This window comes from Rhododendron vialii, chromosome 7a (assembly GCF_030253575.1).
Source record: "Rhododendron vialii isolate Sample 1 chromosome 7a, ASM3025357v1".
Taxonomy (NCBI): domain Eukaryota; kingdom Viridiplantae; phylum Streptophyta; class Magnoliopsida; order Ericales; family Ericaceae; genus Rhododendron; species Rhododendron vialii.
In genome coordinates, this window is record NC_080563.1 from 34,186,651 (window position 1) to 34,214,182 (window position 27,532).

General features: G+C 38.7%; 4 protein-coding genes across 10 annotated transcripts in view; 1 reads left to right on the forward strand and 3 right to left on the reverse strand.

Annotated features, from left to right (window-relative positions):
- Positions 1-428: 428 nt before the first annotated feature.
- LOC131332941 (zinc finger BED domain-containing protein RICESLEEPER 2-like) lies at positions 429-1,967 on the forward strand. The gene has a single exon (XM_058367250.1). It carries the CDS (start codon positions 429-431, stop codon positions 1,965-1,967), a length of 1,539 nt encoding a protein of 512 aa, XP_058223233.1.
- A 6,558-nt stretch (positions 1,968-8,525) lies between these two features.
- Positions 8,526-11,214, reverse strand: LOC131332942 (uncharacterized). Its single transcript, XM_058367251.1, has 4 exons — positions 10,816-11,214; positions 10,407-10,743; positions 10,034-10,226; positions 8,526-8,889 (listed from the first exon to the last, which is right to left on the reverse strand). The coding sequence occupies exons 1-4, from the start codon at positions 11,212-11,214 to the stop codon at positions 8,526-8,528; spliced, it is 1,293 nt and encodes a 430-aa protein (XP_058223234.1).
- A 5,826-nt stretch (positions 11,215-17,040) lies between these two features.
- LOC131334871 (bidirectional sugar transporter SWEET16-like) overlaps positions 17,041-27,532 on the reverse strand; it is an 89,564-nt gene continuing 79,072 nt past the window's right edge. The window contains exons 1-7 of one of the 6 annotated variants that reach the window (XM_058370168.1): positions 23,316-23,341; positions 23,098-23,138; positions 22,952-22,988; positions 20,268-20,478; positions 18,284-18,445; positions 17,866-17,985; positions 17,041-17,728 (exon numbers count right to left, since the gene is read on the reverse strand). In XM_058370168.1, the coding sequence (XP_058226151.1) occupies positions 17,375-17,728; positions 17,866-17,985; positions 18,284-18,445; positions 20,268-20,478; positions 22,952-22,988; positions 23,098-23,131 (918 nt within the window). In that variant the 5' untranslated portion in view covers positions 23,132-23,138; positions 23,316-23,341 and the 3' untranslated portion in view covers positions 17,041-17,374. Of the gene's footprint in view, positions 17,729-17,865; positions 17,986-18,283; positions 18,446-20,267; positions 20,479-22,644; positions 22,775-22,951; positions 22,989-23,097; positions 23,252-23,297; positions 23,342-27,532 lie in introns of those variants that run through there. The other 5 variants (XM_058370167.1, XM_058370172.1, XM_058370171.1 and 2 more) reach the window with 5 other exon arrangements.
- Positions 25,183-26,023, reverse strand: LOC131334874 (bidirectional sugar transporter SWEET16-like). Of its 2 annotated transcripts, none has more exons than XM_058370177.1 (2): positions 25,927-26,023; positions 25,183-25,610 (listed from the first exon to the last, which is right to left on the reverse strand). In XM_058370177.1, the coding sequence occupies exons 1-2, from the start codon at positions 26,011-26,013 to the stop codon at positions 25,290-25,292; spliced, it is 408 nt and encodes a 135-aa protein (XP_058226160.1). In that variant the 5' UTR covers positions 26,014-26,023; the 3' UTR covers positions 25,183-25,289. The 2 variants fall into 2 exon arrangements, 1 of the variants encoding a protein (XP_058226160.1); XR_009202308.1 differs by having other exon boundaries at positions 25,484-25,610; positions 25,884-26,022.

Sequence of the window (27,532 nt, forward strand, 5' to 3'; positions counted from 1 at the left end):
TTTTGGTACTATGTTTGAAGATTTTGTTACTGTTCACCAAAATAGATCCGAAAGAAACCAAAAGAGATACTACCTTTTCGGGTTCTTGATCTTCTTGATTTTTCCTCGGTGAAGTGTTTGCCTTTGTCCCAATCGAAAACAATAGCAATAGAGGAGTCTTTGCGATTTGGGTTTCTGAGTTTTGACCAAAAATGCTAGAAAGGTCCATTTGGTGTATTTTTACTTAGTCTCACTCTCACTCTCGTCTCAAGTTGTTTGCGATCTGTTTCTGTTTCGGATCTATTCCTGTTTTTGTGATCTGTTTCTATTTTTACTTTGTCTTCATTACTGGTTCTATATAGTCATTTACACTGGTCTGTTGCGATCTATTTGTTTCACTTATACAATCGTTTTGACTACACTGGTTCTGACAGTTAATCTTTGAACAAATGGATACAAATCCTACAATGGAATCAGTTCATTCTCAATCAGCTCATTCACCACCTGAAAAAGGTGTAGGCAAAGCCAAGAGCAAGAAGCCTCCTCTAAAGAAGGCTAAGAAGCCTGTTCTGAAGAGAAAACGTAGGCTTACGTCTGAGGTATGGAATTATTTTGACATTCTTGACAAGCCTAAGAAAGAGAATGACCCTGATAATGAGAATGACCCTGAGAACCATGATGATGATGAGAATGACCCTAAGAACTCTGATGATGTGATTGTGGATAATGAGCCTGAAAAATGCAAGTGTAAGAAATGTGGTCAGGTGTATCTTTCAGATAGTAAATATGGAACTGGAAATTTGAAGCATCATTTACTTGTTTGTTTAAAGAATCAAACAATGGATATTGGACAGATGCTTATATCTAAAAATGGAGCATTGCAAGTAGGGAAATTTAACCCTGATAGGTTTCGTAAACTGTTGGTGCATGCCGTAGTTAGACATGACTTGCCACTTAGCTTTGTCGAGTATGAGGGTGTTAGGAATATTTTTACCTACTTAAACCCAGAAGCCCACTCAATTTCAAATAGGACTGTTATGACTGCCATCCTTTCTCTGCATGAGAAAGAGTATCGAACTCCAGGTCGCAATTTGCGTACTTTACCTGGTAGAGTTTGTTTGACGTCTGATTTATGGACATCTATTGCCACGGATGGTTATATGAGTCTTACTGCCCACTTTATTGATGCGAATTGGGTGTTGCACAAGAGACTTCTGAATTTCTTGTACATGCCTCCACCATATAGTGGCGTTGCATTGAAAGAGAAGGTGTATGATTTGTTGGGTAAATGGGGCATCGAGAACAAGTTGTTCTCTTTTACTTTGGATAATGCTTCTGCAAATGATTTGCTTGTTGACTTGCTTAAGAATCATCTTAATTTGAATGGTGCACTTGTGGACGAGGGTAGTTGTTTTCGTATCCGTTGTTGTGCTCATATTCTTAACTTGGTAGTTCAAGTGGGGTTGAAAGAAATAGATGTTGTTGTTGACAAGATTAGGGAGTGTGTCAAATACATGAAAGGATCTCAAGCAAGAAAACAAAAATTATTGGAGTGTGTTGCACAATATTCTCTAGATTCCAAAAGAGGTTTAAGGCAGGATGTTCCAACTAGATGGAACTCAACATGTCTCATGCTCGCAAGTGCCATTTACTATCGGCGTGCATTTTGTCAGTTGCAACTTAGTGACTCGAATTTTAAGCATTGTCCTTCTCAAGAGGAATGGGGTAGAGCGAAAAAGATTTGCCAGTTCTTGAAAGTTTTCTATGATGCTACTTGCATTTTCTGGGGTTCGAAATATCCTACATCAAATTTGCATTTTCCAAAGGTTTGTGCAATTCAATTTCTCCTAAATATGGAGATGAACAGTACTGATCCTTTCATGAGAAGGATGGCTAGTCAAATGATGGTGAAGTTTGACAAGTATTGGTCGGAGCATTCTATGATCTTGGCAATTGTGGTTATATTTGATCCTCGTTTTAAGTTTTAGTTGGTGGAGTATTCTTATGGAAAGTTTTATGGTGAGTCATCCAGTGAGGTATTCACATAGTGTACACGAACCCGGGAAAAGCTTTTTGGTCTCTTTAACGAGTACCAATCTAAAGCCTCTTACAAACCTAAAGTTGTTCAAGGAAATGTTGTTCAAGAAAACCAGGGTGAATTCATTGAGGTAACAACATTCTTTTTTACATAGTGTTCATGTAAATTAACTTGGTATTTTGAGTTATCTTCTAATTTTTTTTATATTTTATTATTTATAGGATTTTGATGCATTTGAGAGCCATTCATTTGTTTCTAGTGCACACAAAAAATAGCTAGAATTGTATTTGGATGAGCCTAGGCTTCCAAGAAATGAAAATATTGATGTACTTGAATATTGGAGAGCCCATAATTATAGGTATCCGAAACTTACATCGATGGCTCACGATGTGTTGAGTATTCCTATTTCTACGGTTGCTTCCGAATCTGCATTTAGTGTTGGTGGTCGAGTTCTTGACAAATATCGGAGTTCTTTAAAGCCTAAAATTGTTGAGGCTTTGATATGCTCTAGGGATTGGTTGTTTGGAGGGGAAGGTAAATATATTGTCATCCTTTGTTATGCCTTTTTTAGAGAATAAACTTGAGACTAACATGACTTATTGTTTGTCATTTAGAAATCGACAACGTGAAATTGGATGATGTCATTGAAGACATAATGAACTTGAATCTAGACAACGATCAGTCCGAATCAGTGGGATGTTCTAGTTCCGTGATCAATGTTGAACCTTGATTAAAAGTAAGTATTATCTACTACTTTGATGGTGATTGTTTTTAACTTTTTATGGCATGGCTTCTAAATTGTGCAGCAATGACTAGTCTAGTGTAGTGATAACTAGTCCTGTGAAGTCAGTTGTTGGAAATTAAAGTTTAGAAATGCTTTGAACCACTCTCTTCTAGTAAAGAAAAAGAGTATCAATCCATTCCACTGGGTTAATTAGTTGAAATTTGGCATGGAGCGATGCCTATTCTGAGAATAAGAGGAAGGACAAGTTCATTTATCACAGAGAGTGAGGGATGGGGGAGTTTGTATCAAGAATGGATGTTAACTGTTAAGTTTCTATAATTATGAATCAACTCAACTCAATGGAGAGTGCTGGGCCATCATAGGATTGTTATTATTTATTAAGTTAATTGTCGGTCTGAAAATCTCAATATGCTTTGGTACTCTTTCCTATAATTAGTTGACGTATTCTTTGTTTTTATTTTGTCTCACAGCTCTGCTTCAATTACAGCCTTGCAGGGATATGGTAGGGCTCTGTGGTTGATGCAACGACAAATGGGGAGTGTGGTTTTGTGAAGAAGCCTGATCTGGAAATGAAACCAAATAATGAATGGTTCCGGTGAGAACTTGTTTTGTATTTGAATAGTTTTGTATTTGAATGTTTAACTATTTAAGTCAGACTTATTTAGTATTGGAACTTATCTTTATAAGACTCTAAGTGGTGGTGGACCTGGTGATTGGAACTTATGTTTGCAAGACTCTAAGTGGTGGTGGTCCTGGTGGTTCATTTGATTTTTCTAGGTTGGATGTTGTAGAGACCCGTATTTTAGGCCTTTTTTTTCATTTATATAATTGTACGGCTTGTCGAGGTAAATAGTGTGGATATATGGAATGACGTATTTGTGGAAGGATATAAAGGTAAATAGATGAGAGGTGCATGTGTGAGTGTGTGGTGTGAGGGCATGGGATTATTTCCCCCACCTATGTTATTTCTAGGGAACACTTTCCCCTTCTCATTTTTCTCTCGGCTGTCTCTCTCTCTAATTCTCTCGTCTCTTTCGGCCCTCATCTCTCTCTCCCGACCTCTCCACTAAAGCCCACCAAATTGGTGCAAAACCCATACAAACCCACCTCCATTTTTGGCTTCTATACGCGACTCCAACCTTGAATCTCGTGGGTCTTGCTCGGAAGAGGAGTATTCAGTTTATTTCGAAGTTTGGAGAGCTAGGGCTTGCTCAGCTTGTGTGGGTTTCGCTTCTCGACTTGAGGTAGGAAATTCTACCTCTCTTTATATGTTTTATGAGTGATGTGGTGCATGAAATCGTGCTTGTAATGTCATGTTTAAGTTTGGATTAAAAATTTGGTGTTTCTATAAGAATTGCCTGTCTTTCCTGGATTCCTACCGGTAGGCCCGTCCTTTCTACCGGTAGAACGTCGTTGCTTTGCCAGAAAATCGATTCCCTACCGGTATGAGCTTTTTCCCTACCGGTAGAACAAGTGAGAAATTCTTAGCAAGTAGCTCAAACGTATAGCAGCAGCTCAAAAGCTGTTCACCGTAACTACCTTCTACCGGTAGGAATTCCTTACCTACCGGTAGGTCATGCACGAATTGGAGTATTGGCCTTTCTGTTTTCAGTTTCTACCGGTAGGACTTGCTTGCCTACCGGTAGGAGATTAGTAGATTACGTTCAAAATCGTGGTCTCTCTGTTTCTAGGCCAAGCATTAGAATTCTTACGTTCAAAATCGTGGTCTCTCTGTTTCAAATTTCTACCAGTAGGAACTTCTCACCTACCGGTAGGTCGGTAGGCAAGCAAGTCCAACCGGTAGAACTAGACCTACCGGTAGGTGAACAAGTCCTACCGGTAAAAACTGAAGACAGAAAGGCCCAACATTCCGAATTTCTGCCTGACCTATCGGTAAGTAAGGAATTCCTACCGATAAAGGTTAGATACAACTAGACCTACCGGTAGGAGATTAGTAGATTGTGCTGCTTTCTTTTCAGCTGCTTCCTTCAGCTGCAGTATCTTTCAGCTGCTGCAGTATCTTTCAGCTGATTCCCTATATTTTTTTAACTCACATGTCGAAGCTTTTCATTGACTCTAATGAGTTTGTTTACACATCTTTCCAAGTGTTTTGGTGAGTATTACTCGTTTCTCACATAGAGTGGCATCCAATGGACTAGAGTGAACATGTCTAGGGATTAGACGAGTAGTATTGCAATCCGTTCTCTCTCTCGACTCGTAAAATTCTTAGATTCCTTTAGTACATGCTTTTACGGACTCCGAGTATAGAAACCAGATAATCGGGCATCTTAGAGTCTAGTCGTGGGTTAATATGTGGCTTGTGAAGGTATGGAAAATGTACTTAGAGGTACGGTGAGGACGTGTGGGATTATGGTGTACTTAAAGGAAAAGGCGTGTATTAATTAATTAGTTAGAGTCTTGACATGGATGACAGTTAAAAACGGTTTGAGATGTAATCAACGTGGTGGATTGGTAGATTGTTTAGAATGCTTGAAGTGAAAATCGATGTGAGAAAGAATTGTTTGAGATGATAAAATAACTTGTGTCCTCATGACTCGTCAAGTCTTTTAATCCTTTTGACACTCTCTCTATGAGGTTCAAGTGTAGAAACTAATGGATAAGGTATGGTAGGATTATACGTACGGGCTTGATACGCTATGTCAGATGCGAATGGGTAAACCAGTAAAAAGGCATGAACATGTACATTTGTGGAGTCACGTAATGATTAATTAAAATTCAGTGGTATAACCGTCAAAGGGATGATGAAATTGATTATGAAATGATGTCGATTGTGAAAAGTGTGAAAGGTGACCCAAGTGGTCGTTATTTAGGGAAAAGACTCGGGGTGACCCTACGCTCGAGGGAACTAGACCCGAGGTGACCCAACTGATTCATATTATTGGAGGAAAAGACTCGGGGTGACCCTGCGCTCGAGGGAACTAGACCCGAGGTGACCCCAACTGATTATTATTATTAAGGGAAAAGACTCGGGGTGACCCTGCGTTCGAGGGAACTAGACCCGAGGTGACCCTAGTGATTATTGATGGAAAATACTGGATTAAAGGGAAAGAAAGGTTTTGCAACAAAGGGATTTAATGAAGATCAATGTGGACACGAGAAAGATTGTACTACCGTACGAAGAATAATAAGATGTTTTGATTTGATTATAGACAAATGTGGAACAATGTGAGTTTAATAATATAACTAGTTAAAGAAGTAAACGGCTTGTGACATTGATGTGAAGTCTAGGACTCTTAGGCGATAATTTGCTGTTTGTTGGTAGTCACTTGTACTATAGATGTATCTGTCCATACTCATTCATTCTCGGTGTATGATTCATTCAAACTACATATAGCTTGAGCTTAGAATTCTCTACTGGGCTAGTATAGCTCAACCAAATCTTTCTTTTCAGGTTCTGATGCCGGGCAATAGATTGCATGCATTGTGTGCTTGACAATAAAAGACTTTTGGAAGCTGACATCACTGGTTATTTCGTCATCTTTGTGAAGATCTCAATTCGTTAAAGATGGTTTTGTAAATAATTACTATTGAATTTTCTTTTGACTAAAGTTGTAATTATCTAAACTTAAGGACTTGTTTGTAAATTAAACAGGTGGGAAACTCCTTTAGGTAACGTATACGATATGCGAGGTTTCTCTTTTATTGAAATGTATTACTTAATTATGTTGAAAATCAAGGGCGTGACAGAAGTTAGAACTTAAGTTTTAATTTTTAGGACTCTGTGAATGCAGGAAGTATTTTATTTGCAGAAAGTGTTTAAACGTGTTCAAACTATGTCATGTTACGGGTTGACACGACTATCTAATAAACAGGTTACACAGGTCGTGTTCGGGTTGACCTGTTTGTTAACAGGTCGTGTTCGTGTCTGGAAACTTGACCCGATAAGTAAACAGGCTGTGTTCGTGTTGGGTTGTTGGTGACACGAATCCGGCTGACACGATACGAACCCGACCCGACCCGACCCGTTACCCAGGTCTATACATGATCCCCTTCTTCAAATGGCAATGGGTGACGATGACGATCGGCATAATTCTTTTGTCTACTTTGAGCGGTCAACAATCTTTGGCAAATCACTTTAACTTGTTCGGTTGTCCTCTCTTGAGCTTCCTTAAGGCGTTGGCGAATAGCTTTCATACTCTCAGAAGTCTCTTTGATCATATCCGGCCCCACTAACGTAGTCTCTCCCAATTCGGTCCAACACATAGGTGATCGACACGGTCTCCCATACAAGGCCTCATACGGTGCCATTTCGATACTAGATTGATAGCTATTGTTGTACGCGAATTCTACCAACGGCAAATGGTCCTCCCAACTACCCCGGAAATCCATCACACAAGCCCAAAGCATGTCTTCCAAAATCTGAATTGTTCTCTCGGATTGCCCATCGGTTTAAGGATGGTATGCGATACTAAACAAAAGATTCGTGCCCAAAGCGGCTTGCAAGCTCTGCCAAAAACGTGCGGTAAATCTCGGATCTCGATCGGACACGATAGATACGGGAATCCCATGAAGTCAGATAATCTCCCAAATATACAAACGGCTAAGTGCATCCACGAAATCGGTAACCTGAATAGGCAAGAAATGAGCGGTTTTGGTCAAATGATCCACGATTACCCAAATAGCGTCATGCTCCTTCGGCGTCCTCAGTAAACCCGTAACAAAATTCATGGTCACGTTCTCTCACTTCCACTCGGCCATAGGCAAAGGTTGTAACTCCCCCGCGGGTCGTTGATGTTCGGCTTTAACTTGTTGGCACGTAAGACACCTGGATACGAAAATCACAACGTCCCTCTTCATTCCGGACCACCAAAATTGTCTACGTAAGTCATGATACATTTTCGTCCCTCCCAGATGGACGGCTAATGGTGAATGGTGAAACTCTCTCAAGATTTATTCCCGACACGAAACGGGTACGAATAACTTTCCTTGATAGCGCAAGCTTCGATCGGCGTGAATCATCCACCCCTCTTGAGCGTTTTCACTAAGGAATTTAGCACGAAGTTCCCCCACTTCTTCATCATGTTGTTGAGTCTCAATCGCTTGAGTCGATAAGGTCGATTGCACGGTCAAGTTGCATAGCGTAACCCCTTCCTCGAACTTCCTCAAAATGCGAAGCACAAAAGCCCAAATCATTCATCATTTTCCACTCGTGGATAGCTAGACTCGCTAAGTGTATCGATTTTCTATTCAATGCATCCACCACGACGTTCGTTTTCCCCGAGTGGTGTTGCAACTCGAAATCGTAATTCTCCAAATGCTCCATCCAACGGCTTTGTCGAAGATTAAGTTCTTTTTGAGAAAACAAATATTTCAAACTTTTGGGATCAGAAAAGACTTCAAAATTTTCAGCGTACAAAAAATGGCGCCAACTTTTCAAAGCAAAAACGATGGCCGCAAGTTCTAGATCATGTGTAGGGTAATTCCGCTCGTGAGTTTTCAACTGTCGCGACCCATACGCTACTACTTGCCCTGCTTGCATCAACACGCACCCCAATCCCTCCTTAGACGCATCACAATACACGAAGTAGCCAATTCCACATTCGGGCACAATCAAAATCGGTGCGGTAGTCAATTGCTTTTTTAACTCCTCAAAAGCTGCCTCACACGAATCACTCCAAACGAAACGAGTCCCTTTACGCGTTAACCTAGTCATCGGTGCCGCCAAATGAGAGAAGTCGAGAACGAAACAACGGAATTACCCGGCCAAACCCAAGAAACTACGAATTTCAAACACGTTTTCGGTCACTGCCAATTCATAATCGACTCTATCTTCCCCGGATCTACAGACACACCACCCTTCGAAACCACATGACCCAAGAATTTGACCTCGGATAACCAAAACTCGCACTTACTAAGTTTGGCGTACAATTGGTGCTTTCTCAAGAGTTCAAGAACAATGGTGGGATGAGATTGGTGTTCCTCCTCCGTAGGCAAGTAAATAAGGATGTCATCAACGAATACAAACACAAAACGATCAAGACACGCACGAAAAATACGATTCATTAGGTCCATGAAAGTAGCTGGAGCGTTTGTCAATCCAAAAGGCATAACAACGAAATCATAATGACCATAGCGAGTGCAAAATGTGATCTTAGGAATATCCTCTCTTCAAATCCTCAACTGGTGATAACCGGACTTCAAGTCAATTTTGGAAAACACTCCGAAGTTGATCAAACAAATCATCGATTCTAGGCATGGGATACTTGTTCTTAATGGTGACTTGGTTTAGCTTACGATAATCGATACACAAGCGGAGTGAACCATCCTTCTTTTGCGCGAAAAGAGCCGATGCTCCCCACGGTGACATACTTGGACGAATGAATCCTAAATTCTCCAATTCCTGTAACTGAGTCTTTAATTCTCTCAATTCGGCAAGCGCTAAACGATATGGAGGTACGGAGATAGAAGCGGTACCAGGAAGTAAGTCGATAGTGAACTCAATCGAGAGAGAGAGAGAGAGAGAGAGAGAGAGAGAGAGAGAGAGGGGTAAACCAGGTAACTCTTCCGGAAACACGTCCGGAAAACCGCAAACCACTTAGGGTAACTCCCCACGCACGGAGGCATCCTCATCTAATGTCAAACTCGCCAATAAGGAATAAATTGACTCGCGCTCTCGAGACCCACATAGGTACGATTCTAACGGTTCCCGACGCTCCCCAAAGAATTCGAAACAAGGACTCTCAGGAGGACAAATACGAACTTGAAGCTTGAAACAATCAATGGTAGCAGGAACGGTAGATAGTCAATCCATTCCCAAGATAAAATCAAACCCCGACATTCCCAAAACAATGAAGTTTTATATAAAACGACGGTCATAAATGACTAACTCACAATCTCGACAAATACGATCAAGAGGCGTTCTACCTCCTAAAGGTGTCTCAATGAATAAATGAGGACTAACATTTTCCACTTCCAATTCCAAGGCACACACAAATGATACAGTAATGAATGAATGCGATGCTACAGAGTCAAAGAGTACTTTAGCAAATGAGTTGAACAAAAGAAATGTACCCCTCACAACAGATGTCTCTGGAGCTTGAGAAGTGGTAGATGGAATAGCAGAAGTGATGTTGTAAACTTGCCCCTAGGTACCCTAACCCTACACAAGACCTCCCTTCTGACCAAAACCTTGAGTAGGCGCGGAAGAACTCGCTCCCTTATCAACCTCGAAATTCTGAACTGACGTAGCCTAGCGGAAGTGAGGCTGCCGCTACCTCTGAGTGCCCCTAAACTGCTGGCCCACATTATACCTCGTTCCCGGCTGCTGCACGGAACCCGACTCGCTTTGCACTCCCGACCCCTGAGGACCATTCCTAGCGAGATGATCGGTCTTACCACATACATAATAAGCCTTCAGAAGATGTGGACACTGAGCACAAACGGGTCCAGGTTGATTGCACTTGTAACGCACAGGTGGAGCTCTAGATAATGCACCCTGAGTCCCTAAAGAAGAAAGCGGTGGCCTAAAGTTCAATGAATTACCCTACGGTGTCTGAGACGGTTCCCTCTATCTCTTCCTCCCCTAACTCCTAAAGCTTCCCGACGACGAACTCACACTCACAATTTGTTGTCTCAGTTCCCAAACTCCCTTATTCCTCTACGCTTCCTTTGGTATCTCAATACTCTTCGCACACTCAACAACCTCGGCGTTTTTTGTCTTGCGTTGAACCATTACCATCCTCCTCACCGTGTTATGAAGCCCCTTCTCAAAACGTCTACATTTCCTCTCCTCCATCGCCACCAACTCTGGCGCAAGTTGAGATAAAGACTGAAACTTCTGAGCATACTCCGACACGGTCATACTCCCTTGCTCCAATCTCTCAAATTGGTCTCTCAGCTGCTCGCGACTAGTCTCTGGAAAATATTGTTCCTCAAATAATGTCTCAAACTCGGCACACGTCAGATTCTCAACATCTGGTTCATTTACTTGAGTTACGGTCCTTGCCGTTGTCCTCGCATCCTTTCTAGATTCTAGGACAGATTCCCATCACTCATTTACTTCCTCGGTTTGTTGGACAGCCATAATATTTACTCGTAAGTCATCTTTGGTAATCTTGAGAGCATTGATGAGTATTTGCATTTGCGCTAACCAGTGATCAGCCACAAGATGGTTACTACTCGTCCCATCAAACATTTGAGGATTCCTACGGCTAAACTCTCGCATTGCCGATAAGGCTCGATTGTCTGCATTTTCTCTAGGAGCTTGGTTTAACAAATTTGAAGCTGTAAGTGCTGTGACAAGATCCCTAGCAAATTGAGTCTGAACGTGAGGTACGCCTGCACCTTGACCAACCCCTGCCCCTAGATTCCCACCTGGGTTCTCCCCATGCTGACTAACCTCATCCTTCAGTGGCACCCCATGGCCACGACCACGGCCACGATCTCCCCAGTTTTCGGCCGCACCCCGTCTAACACGCATTCTCGGAGGCATCTTACTACAACAATTAAGAGAGAAAACTATCAACCACAACATATTTACTATGACGTAAAAGCCCCAAACTTCCCAACACGAGTCAATAACAACTCCACGCCACTCTACTATATTGAAAAAGCAATGTCAAGTAGTCATATGAATGTTAGTCACACAAGCATGCACAAATCAAGTCAAAAGATGCAAAATTTTGAACCCATGAGACGAAATGTCTCACCATGGTCTCTAGGTGTTCTAAACCTATACTGCTTTGATACCAAGTTTTCACGCCTTCGATCTTCAATATAAATATAAAATGATTTCCATAAATAAAACCTCGCCATAATCCGTACGATAACCAAAATAATGTAGCATTCCCATTTCCATAATCACACTTCCATCATTCAGTAGTTCCCAAAATATTACATCTTTGGCTTTGAGGCCCAAAAATAATGTAAGTACTGAGTATCGAAGAGAATTATGAGTTTACAATATTCATTGGCCAAAGATTTACAAATAAAGTTACTAATACATCTTCAAAAGAGATTTACAAAGATGCCTAAGTAACTCTTCAATGTTTGCTTTCAAAACAATGATCACATCCAAGCACTCCAAGCATGCATGCTATTGCCCTAGATCAGTACCTGAAAATGATATAAGGCTTGAGCTACACTAGCCCAGTAGGAAATTCTACACTAACATTATATGCAAGAGAAATGAAAGAATGATCATAAGGCAAGAGCAAGATGTAGACCACATGACAGGCAATAACCAAGGCTTAACAATCCTACATACTCGATACGAAATTTGGTATACACCTAAACCTTTAACCGTTTCAACTTTCCATGAATCCAATGTCGCTTCGCGTTATGTGTCATGAGCCGAAGCTCCTGCCGGGCCAACTAAGGGATCCCGATACCCCTTGCCAGGCACCATACCCATTGGTAGGTCCTGACTGTAACCAATATGAGCTTTTGTTCCTGCCGGGCCAATTAAGGGATCCCGATACCCCCTGCCAGGCACCCACCCGTCGATGGGTTCTGAATGTTCATCGTTGTGTCAACAAGGGTTCAAGCGTCTCATATTCTCATATCATGTCATTTCATTTCACTTGAAATTCATGTAATAATCGACGTCAAAATTTACCGAACAAGGACAAGGGATGCAAAGATACATAATGAACTCAACGAATATGATTAACAACGTTATGGGGTGATTTGGTGATATTTAGAACAAGTTAGAAATGATCGGGGGTCAAAATAATGGAGTTTGGAATAAAACAGCAAATCTGTCCTTAAGCATTGTTGTATAGATACTAGCCAAATCAGTATCCATACAACAGTGACTTAAAACCTTCTACAGATTCTAGTATCGATACTGACTATTTTAGTATCGATACAAATGGGTATTCAAGCAGATTTCCTACAGATTTCAAGGAATCCAACTACAACACCAACAGCCATAAACACGATTTCAAGCAAAGAGAACACTTCAATCACATATATTGAGAGGTAGAATCCCTACCTCGAGGCTGAAGACCGAAACCCACAAGAGACACGAGCCCTAGCTTTCGAAAATCGAACCGAGTGCAATAGGACTCCTCCGAACTCAAACCAGTGAATTACAGACCACAATACGCGTAGAGGGTGAAGGATTGAAGGTTGTTTTAGTGGGTTTTGAGTGGAATTAGGAGAGAGAGCAAGAGAGAGGGAGAGAGCCGAGAGATGAGAGAAAAAGGAGTGAGGGGTGGGGGGTGGGGGAGAAAAATGATCTATTACTCTCTCACCCTCCTATATATACTCACATATATGTAAACTACACATTGTACCATTCCACAATCAATTCTATCACTTTGGCCCCAAATCATATATACACTAATATTCCACATTTTCCATTTTCCTTATTTATAAACATTAAAATTAATTGAATTAGATACGGGTCCTTTACATTTGTGAAAGTTTTTCCACCAAATTTTTAAGAGTAAAGAGAGAGTGTGTGTGTGTGTGTGGGGGGGGGGGGGGGAATGGGTCCCAACCATAGGCCACGTCGGATCGGTATGGGAATTGGTATGAAGGTCGTTATTGATAGCAAAATTGTAATATTTTTGCGGCGTGTGGGCATATGTAGTTTATTTTGATATTGGTGGTTTTCGGCATATTACCGAGATGGGCCGGGTATGAGGCTTAAGTTTATCGTTGTGATTAAGGTTGATTTAGTCGATTTAATTGATTCAGTTGAAGTTATGAAATCGTTTATTGATTCTGTTATGTCTTTTTATTGTCCTCGTATTATATACTTCCCGCAGAGTTTATGTGGTAGGTACAGAGCAGAATAAGGACGGGCAGAGTTGGAGTATTTGAAGAATTTTATCTATTGGAGATTATTTGGGAAAAACAATTTTGTCGTTAGTTTGACGGTGTAGAATACACCATATAATTGTTATAATTTTTGAAGCTTAGTTGAGATAATGGGGCTTGGAAGCGAATAGAATACATGTATTTTGGAATTTTATTCTTGAAACAGGGGGGTCGTTTCAAGGCACATGTAAAACGTGTGGTGATAAAGGACTCTTAAATACCACGTCACAGTGTCCCAAGAGCACTGAATAACTACTCCCCTCTCCGCCCCACCTTGTTGCCATGCCTAACCTATGATACTTAAATATTGTTTCTTTCTCAAAGGGCATCGTACGTAAGTTTTCATCCGAGACATTCTGAATAGTTATGGTCTCATTTAAAAATTTGAATAAACACAAAAAATGCTATTGATTGACTAAAATCCCTTATTATTTGGGTACGTATTGCATATTTTTAGATTTCAATAAGCCCATCATTTTTTAGCTTGAAATTGCCTTCTTAAAAAATAAGTACTTATTTGGCGTTCGGGAACGGGGCCCTAATAAGGATGTTTTGTTAATTTTATTTTTTTCAAGTAGACAAATCTAGTAAATTATGATCCAAACTTTTTAAAAATCAAAAATCTACTTGAAAAAAAAATTTAATAGAATCCGCTTGTTTTGGATAATCATGTTTAGTAATTTTTTAAGCTTTTGGTTATAATTTTTTATTTTTTCTATTCCTCTCGTCAAGATGAACAAAAAAATTTAATGCAAAACCAATATTTTTAAAAAAAGATGAAAATAAGATCGAAGATTAGTTTTGTCACTATTTGACCATATCACAATTTTTACACCACCCAAAAATAATTTTTAGAGGGGCAATTCCTTACACTATTTTTTTTTCAAACATTTTTCTTAAACTCTTGGTTGAGCTTATCACTTGCTTTCTTTTTTATAAAGAAAAAGCGTTAACCATATACTATCTTTATGTGGCAATAAAAATAATAACGAATAGCAAACAAGCATAGTGAAAGGATGAACACAAATTTATACATCTTTTATAGATAGATAGTATTTATATAAACATCATATGAGTAAAGTACCAAATAGTTTACTCTCTTTAAGAATCTAAGATTTCAGGTTTAAAACTTCTCGAGTGCTATCAATTCTATTGGGGCTGGTTCATACAATGCATTTGCTTCAACTATAATTGGGGCTTCCACTCCTGAATAGTGAGATTAGCTCTAGTATTGGTCGAGATGTACTTAAGCTAACCCATACATTAGAGTTACTAAAAATATATAAAGCCAGATGGTAACAAAGAGGGAGTAAAAATTTGTTCGCGATCTGCGTTCTTAATATTTCGAATCAGTCTATTAAAAATAGATAAATAATGAGCAATTGGACGTAAAATTAAGAAAATATATTGTCGTAAAATAGGTACTCATATAAAATGAATAAGTTGGGCCAAACTCGACTTAAGGATTAGTTTTCAAATCTTTTTCCTGGGAAAAGGAGAAGTTCGAGTACTTGGACAAGGGTGAAAAGTAGAAGGTTTTAGGAGAAAAGGAGAAAGTTGTGTAATAGTTAGAAAAGTAAAGGAGTTATTGGCGTTTTCTCCACCAATTTCTGTAGTACCTGGCACTTGAGTGGAAGTAATTATTCAATACTTCGGGAGCACCGTCACGTGGTACTTTGAACCACTTTACAATCACATGTTTTTTGGAAATTTCACAAAAACTTATGATTATAAAATAATCCAGAATACCACGTAAAGTAGTTCCGGATTATTGTATAATTTCACCTTAAGCGGACATTTCCTCTAAAGGTGACTCCCACTGACATTTCGCCAGGGCTATTTTAACTTTATTTGGTCTTTACCCGATGTCTCAATGCACACCTTCACTTATTATTTATCTCCCTCATTTCTTGTAGAACTAAAAAATTGTGTCCATTTAAATTCATTTGTTATAGTCCTATTATTATGTGGCGTTTCGCTAAACACTTTTTGCATTTTCTGGGTTTTTTGTTTTGTTTGTATTTAAATTTTTTTTGCATTTGTTAGTTGTACATTTATTCTTTTTGTTTTTCGTCGAAATAAAAAAAAAATATGACTTTTATACAAATATTTTGAAAACATCCAAAATAAAGTCCAAAAAAAATTTCATAAAATATTTGGGTAAACATTCGCTTAAGAAGATGGATTGTAATTCTACAATTCAGAGTATGGATGAAATCGAATCGAATCAGTTTGGTTTAAGTGATTTTTTATGAGACCGATTCAGTTCTGGACATGACTTTTCAGGACCGATCCCAATCGATTTTATTTTGGTTAGTATTGGTTCGAGGCGGGGTTGGTCCGATTGGAGGAATCGGTCCAACCGAAATGGGCCAACTTGGGCCAAGTTAAAAAACTTTATTTTGAGCCAAACCCACCACTAGATAAAACTTCGATTAGATATCAATGGATTAGATTTTAGGAGTAAAGATCAACGGATCATATTGGTCAAGGGTAAAATTTTTAAAAGAATGGTATAGAACTTCAGTTTTTACTTTCGGTTCGGTTGAGTCCTATACTGGTCTAACAATATGGTTTAGTCCTGCCGGAATTCCAGGAAACTAAGACCGAACTGAAAATTAAAATTTTCCAGATTTCAAAATCGAACCCGATCATGATAAAACAATAGTTACAATATAATTTGACATCAATGATAATTTAAGGAGTCTAGAAAATAAAATGAAGTATAACGTTATTTATCGAACAAATTTTCGAGGTTAATTTATTCGACACGAGTTTTTTTTTTTTGTTGATTTTGAAGAAGATTTTTTGTGCTGAGTTAATCTTAACCTTATAGGCACAAGTATATTGTTAGTTTATGTAACGGGCCTAATTTATTTTTATTTTTTTTCCTTCCTCGGTCTAAATATGCATGTATATTAGCACTACACAGTGTACGTAATTTAAAGGTTCTCCTCATACACCAATAAAAAGGGTATTTACTTATTAGTATTCCAATCCCCCGCAAGGACACCTTTATCTTCATCATGGTCACTTTTAGAGTTTAAGTTTTCATTCCGACATTTGAATAAATTCTAAATTGCTCTGATTTTATTAAATACCTTGTCTTTTGGTTATAAAGACAACAGATATATTGCTTAAGTCTGCCCTTACATCGGTGGAGGCCTCCTCCTTTTATAGAAGTAAGGAGGATAATATAAACAATACACATATAATGGCAGTTGTTTAAGCTGTAGCTGTCGATACTCACCAAGAGCCAAGTACCATTGACGAAAACGGCCAAAGAATTTTGCTGTACACTTAGTAATAACAATATTTAGGCGTAGAGTTTTGGGATGAACAGAACTTGGAGGTTCTAAGCATTAACATTAGTAATTACGGTTTTCATATCTATCACCTTACCCTGTATAGCAACTTTTCTGACAAATCGGTCATCCAATTAATTACAATCCTCCGAATAATCTGCATTTTTGCAGCCCTCATTTCAGAATTTTGAGCGTATTACCATCTTCCATAAATGGAAGACGTATATATCCACTTGATAGGCCGTATTTACATCCTACATGAACGGAGTATGCGATCTAATAACTCTAAGAGTAAATTTTAGAAATGATCCCTCTCGTTACAATCGAGTCTCAATTTCGCCCCTAGTAACAGTTGCAACACTTTTAACCCTGAAGTTTGGTTAACTTACCTATTTGGTCCAATAGATATCATTTGCTTCCAAAACTTTTGAAAATGTGCTTAATGAAGGGCAGTACACACATGTGAGTTATCAAAAAACCATGGTTGAATATATAAGGGGGACGATCAACATTACTGTTTTATTGGGCTGAAGAGCGTCCATTTTCAACATCATAGTCATGATCGGGACCATAACGCAACTCATATGGGTTGCAGAGTGAACGTGTCTTCGCGAGTTTATTGACGGTGTACTGCCGGGAAATGGACGACTTCGGAAGGCTGCTTCCCTTGTGAAGGCTCCGATTTATACTTTTCGGGTCATCTTTGTCGTGGCCCTGCTGCATTTCAATGGCATTCTTGATGAGGTTGGTCGATCCTTCTTCTTCCCTTTCCTCGTTTGATTTTGTTGATGAGGGTGAGGGTGACTTGTTCTTGTAGATGGTGTAGAGGATCAACTGGGCCGAGCCCAATACAAACCCAATTGCATTTGGTACCTGATTATTGGCCCATGTATTAAAAGCATATACTAAAAAATAAGGCCATTTTGCTTTTTGGGATTTTTGGATTAACCCCTACACTTAAAATAAACATGCATTTTAAAATAAAATAGAGAGTGGGGAGAAGAACTTACTCCAACGTAATAGTCCTTGACAAGGAGAGCGTAGACAGACCAAACTCCAGCATTGAGGAAAAGAAAAAATGACAATAAAAATGGCATGTACTCCACACTTTTCGTCTTTACCACCATCCTCTGTCACCCATAACATATAACACAATTCTAGAAATGAGAGCCCACAAATTAAATTGTTCATGTCTTGTCTTAATTTTATTTATCTTGCTGATCTTTTGCAAATAGGATAAGAATATTTCATCAATTAATAGTAAAATCGAAAAACAACAGAAAGCACATTCATTCTTCGCCAAAGGAGTAGACAGCCAAATAGGTGGATAGACTTCTCTCACGTGGACACACCTAATCCTCCAAAACCCCTGCCAGCCAAACAATGGGGTGCCAAAGAATAAAGGAAAAGAAAAGGAGAAATAATTACCATGGAAGATAGGGGTGCTGCATACATGCCTATGGTCAATACTGCACATATTATTCCCACAATTGTTAGCCGGAGGCTTCCATGGATTGCCCCAAGAGCCACCCCTATCACCGTTCCCAGAAAAAAAACGTCGAATATTCCCACCAACTTCATTGATTTTACCTGAAATTTATATGGTTCTTTCATTTATATATATATGGATACGGAAATCAACAACCCAATTATTATATTTTGTGTATATATAACTCGTGACATGACTGGTTATCAAGTTGGGCCTTATTTTAAAACACAACTTGCTCCCGCTGATCGTATTCCACAATGGTAAGAACAAATGATAATTAATACACAACTTTTGATAATTAATACCTGCTGAGAACATTTGTTAATGCTGAAAGGGAAAGTCTACAATACACACCCCTTAAAAGGGTGTATCATATACACATATTTTATAGTTCATTCATAACATTTTAGTGTATTTCATAACTTTTGTTCTAGAATTCATAATCTTTCAGCAGTACGATTCGTAACATTTTCATTATGATTTATAATGTTTTAGTGTATCTCGTAACCCTTATACGATTCGTAACTTTTTAGTAATACGATTCGTAACTTTTTCTCTATAATTCATAACATTTTGGGATCACACACCCAAATAAAGGGTGTGTATTGTAGTTTTTCCCATGCTGAAAATGTCCTTGACAAGTATTAATTATCAAAACACATACTTAGCCGTCATTTTCCCTATTCCGTATCTTTCATCTTATAAAATCATGCCAGTAGACTGCAACGATTTTTTATTGATCTAAAAATTGTAGGAACATGAATTTTCTTCAATAAATGGACGCAACATATGATTCAAAAGATCTTATGGTACAAATTTGATGACATCGTGTTACTATGTTATAAAGATCAATTCGAATTTTTTTCATGGACGACAAAACACCATTTAACTTAAAAAGGCACATACCATACTGAAAGAACCAATAAGGCGTTATATTGGGCTACAGCCCAATCCACAACATGGACTGAGGACTACAAAGAGTATAGGCTAAAGTTCACTAACATCCCTTAAGGTTTCTGGCAAATGGAGAGATCTCTCCTTAGGTCTTTGAAATTACAATGTCCTCCCTTGCTATTGAACTATTATATTTATGTTAAATTTAGCTCTTAAATGACACAAATAACCTTAAAAAAAAAGCTAATATATTTATGTATTGTTTTTGTCATTATTTCATTTTCAATCGGATTTGTTGACTAATAGGAGTATTAATTAGTATTTTGTTAATTAAGTTATTGGTTCTTGTTATATATTTTCTTAATTTTTGGGGCTCTTATATATGCTCTTGTACCAATTTTAAATTTAAGTATTTATTCCAAGGTATTTGTTTTACAACTACCATTAGAATTTATTTTCATGGCTTTATTTTTCATTTTGTTCATTCTCCATTTCTCATGTTTCTTTACATAGTGATCTTTTCAAAAAAATGTACGAACATTTTTTTAATTTTTCACTAGTTTTTAAGACTTTATTCGTAAAAACATATCAAATTGCTAGTTGATTAACAGATAAGTATGTTTTATTGTAGTGATTTTGGAAAAAGAAGGAGAAGAATGGATCGATATTTAGGTAAAAATATATTTTTTATTTCTTTGTATTGTTAACGAATGTTTAATACTGACTTTATTTTGTCAAAACATATAATAAAGAAGTCACGATAAATATTCCATATGGTGAATTATATATTTACGAGTGCTTTTTATTTTTGAAAAAAATAGAAGTAAGAGAGAAAAGCGATGGACCATGATTATCAATATATAAAACACATAAGTAATTATAAGAGTTCGAGCATAGCTACATAGCATGTATAACTTAAGTCTAATCTTGTTTGAACATTAAATCGCAGATTAAAAATTAACAAAAATATTAACAAAAGAGTTGAATGACGAGTTACAATTAATTTTCCTAAACGGAGAGCAAATTTACCTTTATATTCTTTGGAGCATAGATGAGAAACAGAGTGACATAAACGAATTGCAAGACAGCACCAGCAGCATTGACTGTGACAATAAGCAAACCACCTGGCTTAAGGAGTCCATAGAAAGTCCATAGGCTTGTGCTCAGTAGCGTCGTTATGTATGGAATTGCTTTGTAATTCTCTGTTGATTTCTTCTTCACCACTCGCATGAACGTCCCTCTGAAACCACACATTCAATTTTAAAGTTCTCATAAAGGCAGGTGTCCGAACTGACTTACGCAAACATAGATTAATCCCAAAGAATCAATCTCACTGTCCACTAGCAGAGTTCACAGTAATTGGTAAACCATCCCTACTTATTCCAATTTGCACATAAAGAGCAACAGGTAGAAAGCAATACATTTGATTTCAATGATTATGTTTCCCAATAAACTGATGGTTTGAGTAAAATTAAAGACACAATTACTCTGATCAGCTGATCGTATTCCACAATGGTAAGAACAGAAAATCTCCAAGGAAAACCAATCTTGTAAATGAAAATTCATCAAGGGTACTGATGATAATTTTTAAATGGCACCCCCTAATCATTTTGTGCAAGGCAAATATTTTTTGAAACTATCCGTTCCGAATATCAATTGACCAAGGAAAAATAATTTTAATTTTGAATTCACCATTGGGATCGGCTCAAGCTCGGTTAATTTTAATTGACTAGTGAACTAGTGCTTTAACCTGGCACGGTAGCAAGTAATATGTAGTCGCCAACTATTTGTGATACGAATTTAAGCCACATAAATAAGCCCCTTAAAAATAGAAAAGTGGGATGAAATTTCCAAACGGAAATATAGCTTTCAACCGACAAAGCACTATTTCGCCCGTAAGACTTGTGAGCTGGAGACAACAGATTATTGCTATTTTCAATCAAAGTTGAGAACTTTTACCGCAAAGAAACGGCTTATTTACTTTTTTGGTCCCCATAGTATTAACGAGTGGTCAATTTCATCCCCAATCTTAATATTTGTCCAATTTCGTCCCCAATGTTTAAAATGTGTGTTAATTTGGTCCCCACCCCTAACGCTGTCTCTCTTATCCGTTAAAACAGATGGCATTAGTGGTATTTCACCTCAAAACACTACAACAACAAAAAAAAATCCAAAAAAAAAAAAAACTAACCCAAAACCATTTTTACTCCCATTTCTGCTCTCCTCCTCTACTTACCCACCGCGGCTCCTCTAACCATCACCTCCACAACCACATCCATCACCACCAGCCGCGACGTAGCCCACCTCCACCCTCTCGATCAATTACTCCCCACGACGTCGCCACCCCTTTCCAATCTACCCTCATCGCCATCACTTATAACAAGAACGCTACAGACCCAAACCCAATACTAATTGCAATCAAATCCACTGCCAAAACCCTACTAACCATCAACAATGGTACAATCACCATTCACCACCACTCCGCCGCCGCCGTCCATGGCCGAACCCGACTACGGCGACCCAAACTCCAACTTTCTCTCTCTGACAGCTCTCAACCAGTCACCCATGGAACATCTACTCCCCCTCCAACCCAAATAAAACCCACCTTCCCAAACCCATGGACTTACCCAATCCCTCTTCCAGGCATACCAACTATTGATGAACTGATTTTTTCTGGTCCGAAAAGAAGTAGTTCGAAAATTCACTTTGACCGGTGGGTATTGTGCGTCTTATTGAGACGATCGCATCGGTGGATGTGCGATCGGTTTTCGTCACTGGAAAGGATCGCCCGTACGCGCTGTTTAGAGGGCGCGCGAGGCGGCGGAATCGCTGGGTTTGTAATAGCCGGACAAGTGACAACCACTGCTTGCAACCACCGGCCCACAAAACCACTTGCTGCCACGAGCCGGTGACACAAACAGCCAAACTGTCTCCCCGTCGCTCCAGGCGTTCACTGACTTCATCTCCCTTGGAACCCCAAAGTTCTGCTCCAAGATCTTGAATATCTTGTACTACAATTTCTGGTAATTATTAGCCCTATATGTATGGCTATGGAACGAGTATTTGATTTTTGATACTGCACAGACCAAAAAAAAAAGCTACTATCCAGTTGACATTTTTAGTTTTTTTTTTTTCAGTTTGTTGCTAGGGTGAAATACCACTAATGCCGTCAATTATTACGGACAAGAGGGATGGCGTTAGGGTCATGGACCAAATTGACACGCATTTTAAACATTAGGGACGAAATTGGACAAATGTTTAGATTGAGGACGAAATTGGCCACTCTTTAATACTTTAGGGATCAAAAAGGTAAATAAGCCGCAAAGAAACCATAAGAAAAAAAAAAGTGGGTAAAAACTAAAAACAATTTGCCAATTAGTATAAAGGAGAATTTCAACACCTGTACCATCAATCTTCTTATATTGAAGCTGGGAGGTCTTTGGCCCAACGGCATAGAAAATGCACTAAGGTGCCAGGAGAAATGAGGTCGGAAGTTCAATTCCTCCTCTAATTTATTAATCTGATTATTCTAATAATATTGATTTTCGCTGATTTAAAAAAATCCTCTTATATAGAACTTTGACATTGATCCAGAAGGAAAAATAAGGGGAAATAAAAACTTCTACTATTTTAGTTTTTTTTTTTTTTTGACATGGACTATTTTAGAATATTTATTAATTAAAAACCATCAAGTTACATAAAGTCATACTTACATTGGAGAAGCAAAAACTAGTAAGGAGATTATATTCCCTGCAGAAGATAAAAAAGAGTATTACGAGAAAAAAAAAAATACTAGTATCTCAAGAATAAAAGAATTCGAATATTTCAAGAGTTTTTGTGGCAAGTGAATAATGCTAACCAATAAGGCCGATGATGAAGCTCAAACTAGCCATCGAGAGAGAGAGAGAGAGAGAGACGATGATGATTTGGGAATGAACCAAACAGAGAGGTGAGATATATAGTATGTGAGAGAGAGAGAGAGAGAGAGAGAGAGAGAGAGAGATTGAACCAAACAGAGAGGTGAGATATATAGTTATGTGAGAGAGAGAGAGAGAGAGAGAGAGAGATGATGATGATGATGATGATGATGTGGGAATGAACCAAACAGAGAGGTGAGATATCTACTAGTATGTGATGGGGAGAGAATTGGGGAAAGAGAGTGGGAGGACAGAAGTTAGGTACTGCTTTAAATGATTTTCTAACATCATTGGACGATTGCCATGCGGTTGGCTCGATTTCAAGACTTACGGATTTGTTCATTCCTAAGGCCTTCGGGTTCGAAAACCTTTCAGGTGCTATCAATTCTTTCGGGACTAGTTCATAAAAAGTTTTGCTCCGTCTTTTATTGAGACTCCCGCAGGTAAGGCGATGGAATTGATTCCCAGAATTGGACCAACGTCGCATCGCAGAAACTTGAATTATCAAAAAAGTGTTGGGAGTCTGATCCACCTGAGGTCTTCCGTGTGCGCGCAGACCCAATCCGTTGGGAAGTATCCACAAAGTCCACACCACATCGCCTGAACCCAATATACATTGAATGACCCATATCCACTTAAAAGGCTAAGCCTTGTAAGTGGTGAGCCATCCAATTGTATATTAAGGTTCAACTCTTTTTCTATTTATCCGATGTGAGACTCAATCTTTCACACATGTTCCCAACAATCTCCCCCTCATGTGTGAACCATCCATTGGGCCTAGCTCCCCCTTATCCATGATCTTTATTCTCCAACACCAATTTAACCCCGGCCTTCACTGCACCTACTCCATCGATCAAGAGCCAACCCCTTAACTCCATCGAGAGCCTCCATGCAGCGCTCCGCCTGCATCCTTGCTCCATCGAGAGCCACCTTGGATTTTTCTCGCTCCATCGAGAGTCCCCGTGCAAGTCCACCAAATCGATTTGAGTCCGCCCAAAGATCGTCAACCATCGGCTCTGATACCACTTGTTGGGAGTCTGATCCGCTTGAGGTCTTCCATGTGCGCGCAGGCCCAATCCGTTGGGAAGTATCCACAAAGTCCACACCACATCGCCTGAACCCAATATACATTGAATGACCCATATCTACTTAAAAGGCTAAGCCTTGTAAATGGTGAGTCATCCAATTTTATATTAAGGTCCAACTCTTTTTTTATTTATCCGATGCAGGATTCAATCTTTCACACATGTTCTCAACAAAAAGGACCATTGCTTTGCATTCTGACACGTTGCATTTTGCACCCAAAATTTTCTCGTATACCAGACTCTGCTTTTCTGGGCTACTAATATCTAATGTGGTTTTGTTTGTCTCTGTCGGCTGAAACCTTTGGTTCTAAAGCCGTTTTTTAGGGGGAAAAGTGATGGGCATATATATCTGAAGATAATCTTTTTCACGGAGGCTCCGTGAATAATCTGTTCACGAAGTGGCACTATTTTAGTCATTTATTCACGCAATTAACTTTTCTTTAAAAAAATTTCATTAACATTTTGACCGTTTAAAATATTTTTAGACTGTCATAATTGAAAACTGTAAACTTCCAGTATCTTCGTAAAGAAGATTTTCTCATATACTTATCCGATATGGATTTGGTTGGAGAAATGGAAGTTTTGGACTCAAACATGCCCATTACGTACCTACAGTCCAAACACAGCGTGAGCCTTATGGATTGGTGGCAAGCGTTACTGTACTCCGCGGGTCCGCAATTATTGCATGCGATGAAAAAAGGTTGGGTAGGCGAATCCGAACTCTCCAAAATCGAAAAGGTGTTCACTGTCGCAATTTTGTCGCTGCAAAGATGAATGATGATTACAAACATTTGCTTCTACGTACGTACAGGATGAGCCTAGACTTCATAGTCGACACTTTAAAGTCAGCGCTGTGCTGAGCTAAAGTTTTTGTTATGGCCGTTTTAGATCTCCAAAAAAAAATTAATTTAAGAGAATCCTTCAAATTTTTTTCCTTTATAATAGTTCAACAAAAAGACAACATATTTTATTTTTACTTTAAGCTCCTGAAAAGTCAGAGCCGACTCTTCGACACAGTCCAATTCTGTTTGGCAATTTTGAATTTGTTATCAAGGATGATCAACAACAACACTTATACGATCTTCCTCATCTTGTTCGGTAGGAAAATCGTGGTGCGTCTCATGTGGACTCTGTAAAAGTGTTCTCATTAACGGTAAGCTAGTCGGGTGCGATGACGACTTGGGATTGTGATTTCCTTTGCTGAGACTTGGATTTTCCGTCTTGGCGACGTTGGTACTTCGCATTTCGATGGCTTCCTGATCGGTCGCCTGAATTGAGCCGATTGAGTTGGATAAAGGTGACTTGTTTTTGTAGATCATGTAGAGTAGTATCTGGGATGAGCTCGTCGCAATTCCAATTGCATTTGGTACCTAAAAAGTAAAAATGAATCATAATTTCTTGGATTTTAGCTTTAGTACTTCAACATGGATTTCATTTTCTTGAGTTGTTCTTCAGTGATACATTAGTAGAGCTATCTACGGATCATCTATTCTCCTCCTTATATTATCTTCAATACCAAAGGAATCAAGAGACAACGAGAGAAATTGTAGGCTAATGGATGATGTGAAAAGTCTCCTATGTAACGGGCTATATATCTCCCAATGCAGAGGTGATCATGAAGAGGAAGATATATAGACCTTTACATGAAACACCCCCTTCAATGCGCAAAAGTGAGAAAAATCTTACGATGACGTAAATGTCTTTGAGGATGAGAGCAAAAGTAAACCAACACCCGGCATTTAGTAGCAGGAAAAAGGAGAGGGAAAATGACATGTACTCTACACTCTTCGTCTTGATTACAGTTATCTGCTATGGTAAGAATAGAATTAACGAATGAAGGATAATAGAATTGACGAATGAAGGATTGAATGCCGAAGGTGGCCTACGTAAGAGTAAAAATATATCAGCACTTCAATTTAAAAACAAAATGAGGTGTTGACAAACTGTCAAGTTTCTAGTGGCACTTGCAACTGCCATGAAGAGCAGCAATGCATGAGTATCCACCGTACAAACAAATGGGAAAAGAAAATGCCAGTAGAGCTAGACCCTTGCTGATCAGACCAGTAAAAATAGACCTTGGTCAATGGTCAATGGTCTTTAATGTGGAAAACCTTATTCCAATTAGTAAGAGGAATTTTCTGATAAAAATAGACCTTTAGTTTTCCAATTTACAAGTATGCCAGCAAGTATTTTTGGGCCTTGCTTTGACTAGATGCATGTTGAGCTTTTATTTTATCTTTCGATGGCCTAGTTTTTGGGATATATATATATATACACACACACATTACATAGGACTATTAGATATTTTGGGGCCAAAATCTGCCATTTTTTGGTGCCATGGCACCTTGGGCTAAAGGGCTTTAGCCTAAGGCCGGCCCTGCAAACCGAACCTATGTTGTAATCACTGGCAGAGCCAAAATTTCCACTCGGGAAGGGCCGAACTAAGAGGAGAAAAAAATTAGACAAAAACAAACTCCTCAATATTGATTAAGTATATTGAAAATAGAGTTCAAAATTTAATTAAGTATGCTAAAAAAAAGTTTCAAAGTATTAAAATCACAAAACCTGGTGTGTGTTTTTTGGTTCTGGAAAGGAAAACTTTAAAGTGATTATGAGAGTGTTATTCCATTTCACATGTGGTAAGGGTTGACGCACTATACTCCTTGCACTAGTCAAGAATTCAAACTCCACCAACTTCATTCCCTTTCTTTCCTAAATTAGTACTTGTAGAATATGATTTGTCTTGTTTAAAAAAAAAAAACAAAACCTTGAAACCTCACCACGTGTTTGGGACCTGCTCGGCACCCAAAATTTTTTCTCGAAATTTATCTTTAGTGACATTATAATTTAAAACTGAATGTAAAAAAATACAAGAAAAAGGAAAAGATAGGACCGATTCGATGAAACGGGTTACCGTAGCTTCGAGGGGTGCTACATACATAGCTATGGTGACTGCTGCACATACAACACCCATAAAGATATGTCGTTTTCCTTTGTCGAGAAACACTGCAATGGCTATTCCGATCACCGATCCAACAAGTGCTATGTTTAGAAATCCCACTAGAATCATCGTTTTCACCTGAAAATGGCAACAAGAAATAATTAATCAACAATGCTACGTACACATTTCTACCGACGACTGTTCTTCTTTCACATATGTGTCGATCCTGCATATTTAATTGTGGAGTTGGCCCATCTTAAACCACCATATATAGTTTGTAATTTCACCAATAGTGACAAAATTCGACGAAGCATGCATAGTCAGCCAAAGAGAAACATTCAGCATTTGCAA

Coding starts and splice junctions, on each gene's coding strand:
- LOC131332941 (XM_058367250.1), top strand. CDS start 429: ATGGATACAAATCCTACAATGGAATCAGTTCATTCTCAATCAGCTCAT.
- LOC131332942 (XM_058367251.1), bottom strand. CDS start 11,214: ATGCCTCCGAGAATGCGTGTTAGACGGGGTGCGGCCGAAAACTGGGGA. Junction 10,227..10,406: donor GGTTGTTGAGTGTGCGAAGA/GTATTGAGATAC, acceptor TTTCTTCTTTAG/GGACTCAGGGTGCATTATCT. Junction 8,890..10,033: donor GTGCAGCAGCCGGGAACGAG/GTATAATGTGGG, acceptor GAGGATTTGAAG/AGAGGATATTCCTAAGATCA.
- LOC131334874 (XM_058370177.1), bottom strand. CDS start 26,013: ATGTCATTTTCCCTCTCCTTTTTCCTGCTACTAAATGCCGGGTGTTGG. Junction 25,611..25,926: donor TCAAAGACATTTACGTCATC/GTAAGATTTTTC, acceptor TTTACTTTTTAG/GTACCAAATGCAATTGGAAT.